We start from the raw sequence: 12,991 nt of genomic DNA, 5'->3' as shown, positions 1-12,991 counted from the left end.
TGAGGATTGATGTAGCCAGCTCATCTATGGCAGAGTAATCATAGTCACTTATTCTCAAAGAATTATGATAGTTATAATTTTCTGCATTAACCTCTACCCTCTGAAATAAGCTTGTCTGATCAAGATTGAGAGTATCATCAATCTATATGTTAAATGTAAATATTTGAAGATAGTTTGACAATGTGCTATTTAGTGAAGCATCAGCTGAAAACTAAGAATTTAGAGGGAAAGAAAGGGATATAGGTAGAGGGTCATGTGAGTGAATATAATCAATTCATTGTATGTATATACACATATGTGAAACTTAAATTTTGTATTTTAAAATTAATTTTATATGTATAGATGTTTTGCCTGGGTTATGTATGTGCACTATATGCATGTCTGATACCTATGTTGGCCAAAAGAGAGCATTGGATCCTCTGAAACTGGAATTATGGGTAATTGTGAGTCTGCATATGGGGGCTAGGAATCAAAGCCAGATTCTCTGAAAAACCAGGAAGTGCTTTTTACCACTGAGCTATCTCTCAAGCCCAGAACTTAAAATTTTAAGTTACTTGTTACCCATTCTTACCAAAGAAATAAATTAAGCCTCATGTAGGGACTCAATACAATGTATACCACATCTTACTTTAGTAACAAACTATTTTGTGCTTTTAAGAAGAGTCGCCTAGCAAATCAGATGACAGTAAGTTGAGAGTTCCTATACCTAAACATAATACAGGCAATATACAGCAAGCCAACAGCCAATATCAGACTAAATGTAGAGAAATTCACGACGATCCCACTGAAATCAGGAACTAGACAAGGTTGTCCACTCTCTCCGTATCTATTCAGTATAGTTCTTGAGGTCCTAGCTCGAGCAATAAGACACCAAAAGGAGATCAAGAGGATACAAATTGGAAAAGAAGTCAAACTCTCACTATTTGCTGATGATATGGTAGTTTACATAAGCGACCCCAAAAATTCTACCAAGGAACTTCTACAACTCATAAACACTTTCAGTAATGTAGCAGGATACAAGATTAACTCAAAAAAAATCAGTAGCCCTCCTTTACACAGATGATAAATGGGCTGGGGAAGAAATCAGAGAAACATCACCCTTCATAATTGCCACAAATAGCATAAAATATCTCGGAGTAACTCTAACCAAACAAGTGGAAGACTTGTATGACAAAAACTTTAAATCTTTGAAGAAAGAAATTGAAGAAGACACCAGAAAGTGGAAAGATCTTGCTTGCTCTTGGGTAGGTAAAATTAACATAGTAAAAATGGTAATCTTAACCAAAAGCAATCTATAGATTCAGTGCAATGCCCATAAAAATCCCAGCAAAATTCTCCAAAGACCTTGAAAGAATGGCACTCAACTTCATATGGAAAAGCAAAAACCCAGGACAACCAAAACAGTCCTGTACAATAAAAGAACCTCTGGAGGCATCACAATCCCTGACTTCAAACTCTGTTACAGAGCTACAGTACTGAAAATAGCCTGGTATTGGCTAGCATAAAAACAGACAGGAAGACCATTGGAACTGAATCAAAGACCCGAATATCAATGCTCACACCTATGAAAACTTGATTTTTGACAAAGAAGCAAACAATCTAAAATGGAAAAAAGAAACCATATCCAGTGAATGGTGCTGGCATAACTGGATATCAACATGTAGAAGAATGAAGATAGACCCATATCTATCACCATGCACGAAACTCAAGTCCAAATGGATCAAAGACCTCAACATAAAGCCAGCCACACTGAACCTTATAGAAGAGAAAGTGGGAAGTAGACTTGAACGCATTGGCACAGGAGACCACTTCCTAAATATAACCCCAACAACACAGACACTGAGAGAAACAATTAATAAATGGGACCTCCTAAAACTGAAAAGCTTCTGTAAAGCAAAGGACATGGTCAACAAGACAAAACGACAGCCTACAGAATGGGAAAAGATTTTCACCAACTCCACATCAGACAGAGGACTGATCTCCAAAATATACAAAGAACTTAAGAAATTGGTCATCAAAAGAACACATAATCCAATAAAAAATGGAGTATAGACCTAAACAGCTCTCAACAGAGGAATCTGAAATGGCTGAAAGACACTTAAGGAAATGCTCAACATCCTTAGTCATCAGAGAAATGTAAAGCAAAACAACTCTTGAGATTCCATCTTACACCTGTAAGAATGGCCAAGATAAAAAACACTGATGACAACTTATGCTGGAGAGGTTGTGGGGAAAAGGAAACACCTCTGCATTGCTGGTGGGAATGCAAGCTGGTACAGCCCCTTTGGATATCAGTATGGTGATTTCTCAGAAAATTAGGAAACAACCTTTCTCAAGACCCAGTAATACCACTTCTGGGTATATATCCAAAGGATGGTCAATCATACCACAAGGACATGTGCTCAACTATGTTCATAGCAGCATTGTTTGTCATAGCCAGAACCTGGAAACAATCCAAATGCCCCTTGACTGAAGAATGGATAAGGAAAATATGGTACATTTACACAATGGAGTACTACAGAGCAGAAAAAATAATGACATCTTGACATTTGCAGGCAAATGGATGGAGCTAGAAAACATTATTTTGAGTGAGGTAACCCAGACACAGAAAGACAATTATCACATGTACTCACTCATAAGTGGTTTTTAGACATAAAACAAAGAAAACCAGCCTATAAATCACAATCCCAGAGAACCTAGACAGCAATGAGGACCCTAAGAGAGACATACATAGTTCTAATCTACATGGGAAGTAGAAAAAGTCAAGAGCTCCTGTGTAAATTGGGAGCATGGGGACCGTGGGAGGGGAGAGGCAGAGAGGGGAACAGAGAAAAATGTAGAGCTCAATAAAATCGGTAAGAGAAAGTTGAGAGTTCCTGTAAGTTCATCTCTTATGGGACTAGTAACTGGATAGTCAGAATGCACATAAAATGAGTTCCAAAACATGGAAGGTTCAACTGGCCATGTGTCAACTTTCTTGATTTGTGAAGATGTGAGGAAGGCCAAATGGGTAGTTCATCCCTAGACAAGAACAAGCTTCTCCTTAGGTATTTAGACAAACACATCTTGGAAGGAGCTAAACTTTGAAAAATCATTTGGAATAAAATGTAAAGTTTGAACAAAAACTGCTGAGTTGCTCTGGATATGTCTCTTGGTTAGGCAGAGCTTTAGAAAAACTTTTCAGAAGAGTACTAAACATAGCTCCAGTGGTCTGGTTCCTTCTCTAGCTCACTGCACTTCAGCTGCTCTTCAGTGTGAGGAACAGCAGGTTGTTGATACCTGTGGGTGCTTCCATGTGGAGTTCCTCTTCTGGGAATACTTTTTCTGTCATCACCTTAGACTGACTGGGATCATCCTTCAGAATCTAGTTCAAGCATCCCTTTCTGAGAGAGGCTGGTACTAAATCTGAAAGGGACACATCTCTGTGTTCATTTGTGTAATATCTATCATCTCCCCCACTAGACTCTGAATTTGAGGTGGGGGACTATGTCTTGGTATATACTAGGCCACTATATATACCCAGTGCTTCAGATCACTATGCAACCTGTATGCAAGCATTTGCTAAATATTTGTTGAATGGAGTAAATTATCTAATGTCTAAGTCATTGGCTACAGTATTGAGTTGGAAGTGATCCGTATGTAATGAATGCATATGTATGGATGCTATAGTTATTTTCAGGGTTTGGCAGCAAAAAGCAAGTTTTTTCATGTCTTCTTTATTTACATGTGAGTGTATACATAAAATATTTCAGTGATATTCAGTATATATAGAAAATAGAGGAAGGAAGGGGAGTGGGAAAATATATAGCCACCACCCATATTATATTATTTACTTTCGTGGCTGTGATAAAACACCATGACCAAAAGTGACTTATAGAAGAAAGAGTTTATTCGCTTACAGTTCCAGAGAGAGAGAGAGAGAGAGAGTCCATAATGGTGGAGGAACCATGGAACTAAGTGACAGGCTCTACCTCCTATAGGTTCCATAGCCTCCCCAAATAGTACCAAAAGGAGACCAGGTATTCAGAACCTATGGGGTGCATTTTCACCCAAACCTCCACAAATAGTATCCATTGAATTAGGACCCAAAGCAGAGGATGTGGAAGAATAGAAATTTACATAGATTAGACCAGGTCAGTGGTGATAGAAGTCTTCCTACTCAGGGACCCCAGGTATGTTCCAGATTTCTCTGTATTTGATAGACTCAGGAGAGATGATAGCCTCCTCGGAGAGTTTATCTTCCTGACCATGGAAACAATCTGCCTTCTTAGTATTGTTGACTTATGTATTCACCAGGGGAAGGTTACTGCTATAAGAAACAGCCCACAAAGTTAATGGCTTGCAATGGTGAGAATTTCTCTTCCCTCATGCAACAGAGTTGTACCACTAAACCATAGTTATTTTTTTAATTTATTCTTCTCTCATATATTATATCCCAACCACAGTTTCCCCTCCTTCCTCTCTTCTAAGTCCTTCCCAGGGATATCAACCAAGTGGCATATTAAGTTATAATAAAAGTAGGCATATAACTACAGTTAATTTTAGAGCATTTGCAGCATTCCCTCTGAATAAATCTATCCATTACCAGTCACTTCCCTTTCTTGTTTCCTCCAGCTTTCCCCCCTGTTCACTATTAATCTGTTCTGACAACCCATTCGTAGTTACTTCCACCTCCCTCTCCTCACTAGCTAACCAATATTCTTCTTCTTTGTCCCTGTCTATGGTTTTGCATGATTTGGCAATTCCCTATAAATAGAGCAATAAAATACATGTTGTTTTGTGTGTGGCTTTTGTCATATGACATAATATTTAAAACATTCATTTATGTTGGAGAATGCCAGTACCTCATTTTTGTGGCTGAGCATGCTATAGATCACATTTTAGTTATCATTTCATCTGTTGGTGGGTATTTGGGTTGTTTCTACTTTTCAGTCATTGTATGGAGACTTCTATGAGCCTGATAAGGGATTACTGTTCATTACTCCTTCCTTCATGTGTTCTTTCATCCTAATTAATTGCAAGGGAAATTGGAAAATGGAGTCTGGGTGATCAGGACGGAAAGGAAATAGGCTGCAGTGAGCCTGCAACAATTTGTAAGTAAGAAGTGAAGCCTTTAACTGGATCCTTTGTGAAGATTTCTAGTAACATGTCACAGGACAGGCTCAAAGCAAGAATATGCTTCAGATCCTGCTGCCTTTGTGCAGGTGGAAGGAACAGTCTGCGAAATGTCCAGTTCTGTTCCACAGTCTTCTGGTCAGTGCAGAGCCAGCACATATTTCTTCGAATCCCCCTGAAGGCTGGGGAAGCTTGGCAGGGTGGGAGCACGGCAAGAGGTTCTGCCTGTGGTGCAACTTGGAACTACTTGTAGAGTAGGAAACAACTATTTTGGTTTGCGTTTCTTTGGCTATGGGCATTGTTCATATGACAAAATAGGTTGTTTCTAGTCGTTCCCTTCTTCTGTAAATATGAGGCGTCTGGCCAGGGGAGGGCACCTGCTTTCCTCTGGCAGGTGTGTATCTATCAGAGCCCAATCAGGAAACAGAAACTACCCCATGTACTTAACATGGAGGAAACTGAACATGGGAAATTGGTTGCATAGACAATGAAAGAGTTGATGGAATCAGAAAACCAAGAGGCAGCTTAGAAATTAACAGCTATAGAAAGCTGTGCCATCCTTTCCCTGGAGAGGTCTAGAATAGAGGGTGACATTACCAGAAGCCAGATATAGGCGTAACCTGGATTAGTGATCCTGAGGCAGTCTCCTGGGAGCTATCTGTGGAAGAGAACCAGCTGCCGTCAAAGGTTCCCCAAAGCAAGAAAGGACCGACAAAGTTGCTTGGTCTTTTCTTCATCACCATCCTCCACTTAACTGCCTAGATGACCTTCCAGTGGCGATAACCAGATAGATATATGGTCATAAAAGCCTAAAGACTTACCCTGAACAAAGCAGAAGGGCAAAGACTAGGAGAGTGTCTGAAAGAAAACAGACCCACCAGTGACCCCATAAAACACTTTCAGATACCCCAATTATCTTCTGTATGCTCTTAACACAACTCTATTGTGGCATAGTTTATATACAATAAAATGTAACATTAGAAGTAAATAATTTGATGAGTGTGGCCAACAAAATAATACTCATCAGATTACCAGTGCTGAGAGCTACAATGATTTCATCCACAAAAGTTACCTTTTTTTGCCCCTTCCTAGTCACTTTCCACTCCCATCCAGCCTCAGTTTGTATAGTTTTGATTGATCTAGTTCCCCAGCTCCTCCTTCTTTGGGTAGTGTCAGAATTTGTATATACCCATTCAGTGATTTGAAAATTTTTTTCCTATGGTTCTTAGACTTGGGTTCTAGAGATTTCATTTCTCTTCTTTCTCTGCCTTATTCCTTAATTCCTTCTCTCCCCTCTTTCCTCTTTCTCTCCCTTTCTCTACCCCCACCATGTACAATATTTATAGAATATAAATTATTAACAATGTATTGTTAATAATTGATTTTAAATTTTTGTTTGGAGTAGATTTTTGTTTATTTGTTTTGCTTTTCTCCAAGACAGGATTTCTCTGTGTTACAGTTCTGGCTGTCCTGGAACTCGCTTTGTAAACCAGACTGGCCTCTAACTCACAGAAATCTGCTTGCCTCTGCCTTCCAAGTGTGGAGCAGATTTTTTTGTGACAGAGTCTCACACTGTTTCTCAGGCTAGCCTGGACCTCATCGAATTCCTCTTGTCTTAGCCTCCCAAATGCTTAGATCATCCACATAGGTACCCACATCTCTCTCAAGTCCTTTTACTTTCAGTAAAGTCATCTCTGGGTCAGTCCATTGGTTATGTTGTATCTCAATTATTGGATCACATTTTTCTGCTTCTCTGCACATCTTAGAATTTTACTGTACTCCACATATCTTTTCTCAAAGACCCAAGTCGAAGTATGGTTTAATTTTGTTTGTTCCTATGAATATTGGAAGCCTTGTCTAGGTCTGATGATTAGCATTTATGGCATTTTTAATAGTTCTAGAGAATACTAGGTTGACAATGGATTGCATTTCTCATCTGATTCACTTTACCTGTGATTAGGCCAACCCCAACCCCCTGTCCCTCTGCTGCCTTTTCTGTCTTATTAATATTTATGCAAAAAGAGCCAGGAACTGCCGTTTCTGATATCTTTGGACTCAGTTTTTGCAGGGCCTGGAATCGCATGATTGATGTATGTGATGGCTTTTGGTTTCTGCGCTTATCTTTTATTTCTAGACTAAATTCAGGGAATGGAGATAGAACTACAGAATTGTTAGGGTGAGTGATTTTATTTTGCTTAGGGATAATTCTAAATTGGATTCTCTGTCATCTTAATACTGTTTTCAAAAAAAAGCTGATTTACTCCTTGTCTCTACTGTCAAAGGCTCTTTCCTTCAGTGGTCTACTTAAACCAGGCAAGAAAGTGTGGAAATTGTCATACTTCTGTAATTGACTTCATCATGATTTCCCACATAGGAAGAACTGTTCACATGTTTGTATGTCCTAAAAGTCTTTTATTTTATTTTCAGCACCTGCAAGACAATGTTCTTGAAAGGATGGTGGTTCTTTAGAGAAGACCTCACTCATTAGAAAGTTATATGGAGTAATATCAGAAAGCAGTCAGGGGTCATGTCATTTAAATACATGGGGAGGAAAGCTATAGGTAGAGAGACTAGCACAGGTAGCGGCAAGAAGGCTTGCACAGCTGGAGCAGGTAAATAGATGATGGGTGTATAGGTGGTAAGAGATGAGATTGGAGAAATAACTAACTGCGATATCTTGGAAAGTATTGGAGGCCATTTTTAGAAAATGATACCTTTTCTAAACTAAGTGTCCCTGAAGAGTTGTTGCTGTATTGTTTAAATCAAAGTCTCATTGTGTAGTCAGGTCTCAATTTACAATACTCCTCCTGCCTTAGCCTCTAGAGTGCCGGGATGCAGCAATACACCAACTTGCTCCAGGAGAGGTTAGATTGGACCTGCTACCTGACATAAAATTGTGGCAGGATCAATGACTTCTGCATTAAGAATACATTGTAGAGAGGTAAGGGAAAAGGGGGAGGGGGAATAACTGTGGCTTGGGCCATGGTGCTAACTGTGGAAGTCATGAGGAGTGTATTTTTCAGATATGGTTTGAAATAAAAACCAGTGGCATCTGTTTGATGAATAGAACAGTATTAGGGTACATAAAGCATGACTAATGTTATTTTTTAGCCTAAATAACAAGGATAATGAACTGATAATTGAACAAGATGAAAAAGGCTTCATAAAGGCCATTATGATAGTGTGATCAAATAATTTTAGATGTATTGAATTTGAGAGATTAGACATGCAAAGGATATGCTCAGGTGGAGATAAAAATCTGGAGTTTGGGGGATAATATGAGCCAGAAGTAGAAATTTGATGGCTGTTAGAATATAGATGGTTTGAAAACTCGGGTTATAACTAGATTATACTATGAATAGATTTAATGTATTTGATACAGAGGAGAAGGGCCAAATGTTTGCGTTTGGAGATCTCCATTGTTAAGATGATAGATATAAGTAATAATCAAGCTCTAGTAAGGGGATAATCAGGTGACTGCAGTGTCCTGCTACTCAAATGAATGAAAAAGGAGCCACAGTTGTCATGTACACATACAGGTCAAATGCATGTGTGGATCAAATTATCAGACAGCTCAAGGACTGAGAATTGTTCCATAGATTTAGCAAGAGTGCAGACATACTGGGTCCGAATGTGCAGGATAAAAGGCATGGATGTTCAAGTCTCATGACTGGAGAGTCACATTTAATTGATCTGGTGTGCACACTGGATTCCAGGACTTTTAAAGACCCCTAGGTATGTCTAATAAGGTTAAGACCACTATCATCTTTATTTTCTCATCATTGTGATATGTCCTTAGTGTCAGAAACTGCCGTTGCTGACTGATTAAACATAGGAGTTTTTATCTGTAGGGCTTGTTTCTGAATACTTGGGATCTGAAAATGATAAGCAGATCTGAAAGCTGATTAGTAACCAGTAAAGGGATAAGCTGTTTAGCGCCTGTCTTAAACTGGCTTTTAAGCTGAAAATCTCTTGGCTTTTCATTTTTTGAGGTGTTTGATTTGTTTTCTGTTTATTCAAAAGGCATTTTGTTTTAACAAGGGTAAGTTCAAGTTAATAATAATTTTAAAAGCTCAAAAGGAAATTTTAGTATAACTAGTCCAGAAAAAAAGTAGCTCAACTTGAAAGCATTTAGGTGAGTTGAGCACATTCTTTGAAAAATCCTGAATATTTCATCCCCCAAAAGTTGTCTAGTAACAGGTATAGAAATTTAATAATTTTTCACATTCTTACCATAGATGTTAGGAGTTATCTAGATGCTTTAGTAAGCATTTAGTAAGCATAACTAGTTAGGAGTTATCTAGATGAGTTGGTTTGGTATCTGTTAAAAAATTAAAGAATATCATGGTAGGCTATATAAAAAGAAGTCTGATTTGCAGCCTGGTTAAATTAAATACTATATGACAAAGAGAGTGGGAACACAAATGCATTAAAACAAGACCAAGGAAGAAGATAGAAAAAGAGAGTAGAAAAATAGGCTTAATTTTTACAGGTTCCCAAAAGGATGCCAAATGTCTACACTAGCCCTTCTCAATCTGAGTTACATTCCAACAAGAGAATTAAACCCTAATGCCCTATGGCATCCAATGAATGACATGAATAATACTTTCCTGAGTATGCAGTGGGGCTAGTCATGTACCATCTTTGGAAGAATGTAGAAAATAGTCATACAAATGATATGACAATGCTCTCTAGGGTTTAATTTTATTGTGGAACCCTAGTTGAGAAAGGCTATTTAGGTGCTATTCTGTCTTCTTAGATGATGAAGTAAGCTTTTGAGGTGTGTCTTTAGGAAAGAAAACATTTTTAAGATCCTGCTATAAAAATACCAAAATTTAAGAAGAATAGTTTCTTTATTGATTTACTAGGATAAAGCTGGGTGTAGTAGCTGGCACATATAATCTCAGAATTTTGGAGGCTGAAGCAGGAGGACTGCCATGAGGTTTAGGCCAGCCTGGCCTACATACTGGGTCTCAGTTCAGCTTGGGCTGAGTGACATGTCTCAACAAAATATTTAAAGGATTCACTAGACTAGTTATTAACAAAGCATAAAGACTACCATTTTATACAAATCCTCACGAGAGTTTTCTAAAGAGTTTAATGTGTATCCTTCCAGGCTTCTGTCTATATGCATGAAATTATGTGTTGGTAGTGTTTATTTCAAAGAACAGGATCATGCTTTTTATTAGCACTTTTCCATACAACATTATAGATATTATTCTATATTATTATGTATTTATTCCTTTCTAAGGACTGCATAGTATTACATAGCTTGGTTGTTAAACATTTATCTGTTCATTCTGTCAACAGACATTTACAATCATCTCCAGTTGTTCACTATTACAAGCAACGCCATAACAAAAGTATTTTTCAAAACTTTTTGGGAAAATTGTATATTATAAATTCTAGAAGTTGAATTGTAACCAGGCAGTGGTGGCACATGCCTTTAATCCCAGCACTCAGGGGGCAGAGTCATGAGGATCTCTGTGAGTTTGAGGCCAGCCTGGTCTACAGCTAGTTCCAGGACAGGCTCCAAAGCTACAGAAAAATCCAGTCTCCAAGAATTCCTCCCCCGAAAAAAAGAAGTTGAGTTGTTAAAGTCAGGATGTTTGCCTATCTTTTAATTTTTATGTAAAATTTCAAACATTGGAGAATGCTGTAATTGTAGGCAAGGATCTTCATAGACAAAGAGCAATAGCACATGTTTATATGAGCACTAGAAAGGCAAAGGCAGAATCACTGTGTGTTTGAGTCCTCAGCCTCGTCTACACAGTAAATTCTGGAAACAACCACACCTACAAAGTGAGATCATGTCTAAAAAAGATGGAGGAAATGGAAATGCAAAAGTATTTATTACTAAGATTATCTCGTGTGATTATAGAGCCCGAGAAGCCCCATCATAGGCTGCCTTCAGGTCGCAGACCCAGAAAAACCAGTGGTAGAATTCAGTGAGTCCAAAGGCATGAGAATTAGGAGTGCCACTGTACATGATCCCTGAAGTCTGAAAACCTAGAACCAGGAACTTCAATGTCTAAGGTCTGGAGAACATAATTTCACAGCTCAAAGGGAGGGAAGGAGAAAAATAGATTGAGATTGGCCTTTTTGGTCTACTTGGACTGCAGTGTGTTAGTGGTGCTAACTAGCATTGGTGCTGGTGGGTCTTTAATCTATTGACTCAAATGCCAGTCTCTCCCACATACCAAGAAATGACATTTTTAATGATATTTTTACCAAGTCTCTGGGAAACCATTAGCAAAGTCAAGTTGATATGTAAAACTAACCATCATTATAATTAATCTCCATGTACCCTTTATTCATTTGAATAGATAAATTTGCAAAAGCACAATTTTATTTTACCTTAACCCTCACTTTCTTCTACTCAAAGATCAGATTTTATTATGAATCAAAGATATTCCATTTCCTCAACAGATATATCAAGGTTAAGGGTGCTTTTATGAACTAATTATAGATATGGTATCATAGCTAAAATTAATAACAATTCCTTAATATCAGTGTTCATAATTTCACAGTTTTACTTTTTAGAAAGATTTATTTTCATTTTATGTTTATGAGTGTTTTGCCTGCTTGTATATGTGCACACCATGGTACATGCAGAGGCAAGAAGAGGGTATTAAATCTCCTGCAATTAGGGTAATAGATGGTTGTGAGCTACTTGACATGGGATACTGAGAACAAAATCTGGATCTTCTGTAAGAGCAGTAAGTGCCTGTAACCACCGAGCCATCTCTCTAATGTCTTACATTTTTTTTACAGTGGATTTGTCTGATTATGAATCTAGACATCGTTTATATATTGCATTTGATTGACAATGACTCTTAAGTCTCTTTTTAATACTGTTTTTTTCCTCTTTTCTTCTTCTGGTAGATTAAGAATAAAATCAAGAAAAGAATTGACTATACTTTTATATGAGATTTTTCTGTCACAGTTCTTAAGTAGTTGATACATTTGAAAAGGGAAAAAATCTTAGAGTACTGGTCCTTTGAGCAGAACAAATGCATATATACATAAACATCTTAATTTAGATGTTTGTGATCTCATAACATTTTTCAGGAGAAACAGCACGGGTGATCGTGAGAAGGCTCTTCAGGTCATGCTCCAAGTTCTGCAAAGCTGTGATCACCCAGCTCCTGACATGTTTTGCCTGTGTGGGAGGATCTACAAGGACATCTTCCTGGATTCAGGCTGTGAAGAGTATGCAAGCAGAGACAGTGCCATTGAATGGTAAATAGCATGCATAGTGCTGCATAGAACAGAACCATGTAGGCTAATTAGCCAGGGCTTTCCTTACTGCATATATATGCTTGCCAACTGACAGTGAAAACTATTGCAATATATGTGGTCTAGGGATGTTCACATTTCTGGTTCTGAGAGAAAGCTGTGAGAAATAGGTTCCTGCTGTTGTTTATGCTTATCCCATTCATTTACTCATTCAGAAGAAAGGAGGCTTCATGTACTTCTGCCAGTTGCCCTTTCCAGAACTGTGTCTACCACCATTGAGCATCATCCTCCCAGTGAGCTATTCATGTCTGCCTGCTTTTATTCAACAAATGTTTATCCAAGGCTTATTTTGTACTAGATACTTATCTGTATGGGAGATGCAGACACAACAGGCATGAATCCTTATCTCTAGGGACCTTGCCTTGCTGGTAAGAGAAGTCAGCAAGCAAATAAAATCCCTAGGATATCAATTTATGGTGAAATCTTGAGGGGGGAGTTAAGCAGAGAGGGAGGATATAAAGAAGGCTGAGAGAGTGTTCTGAAATTTTATTTTATTTCGTTTTATTTTGGGGGTGCTAGGGATCAAACCCAAGACCTTGTGCATACTAGGCAAGTCCTCTGTTACTGAGCAATAGTT

At 38.2% G+C, this 12,991-nt stretch overlaps 1 protein-coding gene across 1 annotated transcript in view; it reads left to right on the top strand.

Moving 5' to 3' along the window:
• Nucleotides 1-12,991, top strand: part of Map3k15 (mitogen-activated protein kinase kinase kinase 15) — a 121,839-nt gene that overhangs the window by 54,759 nt on the left and 54,089 nt on the right. Inside the window, exon 7 of the mRNA XM_085684891.2 lies at nt 12,187-12,357. Within this exon, the coding sequence (XP_085541017.1) occupies nt 12,187-12,357 (171 nt within the window). The remainder of the gene's footprint in view (nt 1-12,186; nt 12,358-12,991) is intronic.

The sequence above is a fragment of the Myodes glareolus genome, chromosome X, assembly GCF_982192425.1.
Source record: "Myodes glareolus chromosome X, mMyoGla1.1, whole genome shotgun sequence".
NCBI classification, from domain to species: Eukaryota; Metazoa; Chordata; class Mammalia; order Rodentia; family Cricetidae; genus Myodes; species Myodes glareolus.
This window is presented reverse-complemented; position numbering and strand designations above follow the sequence as displayed.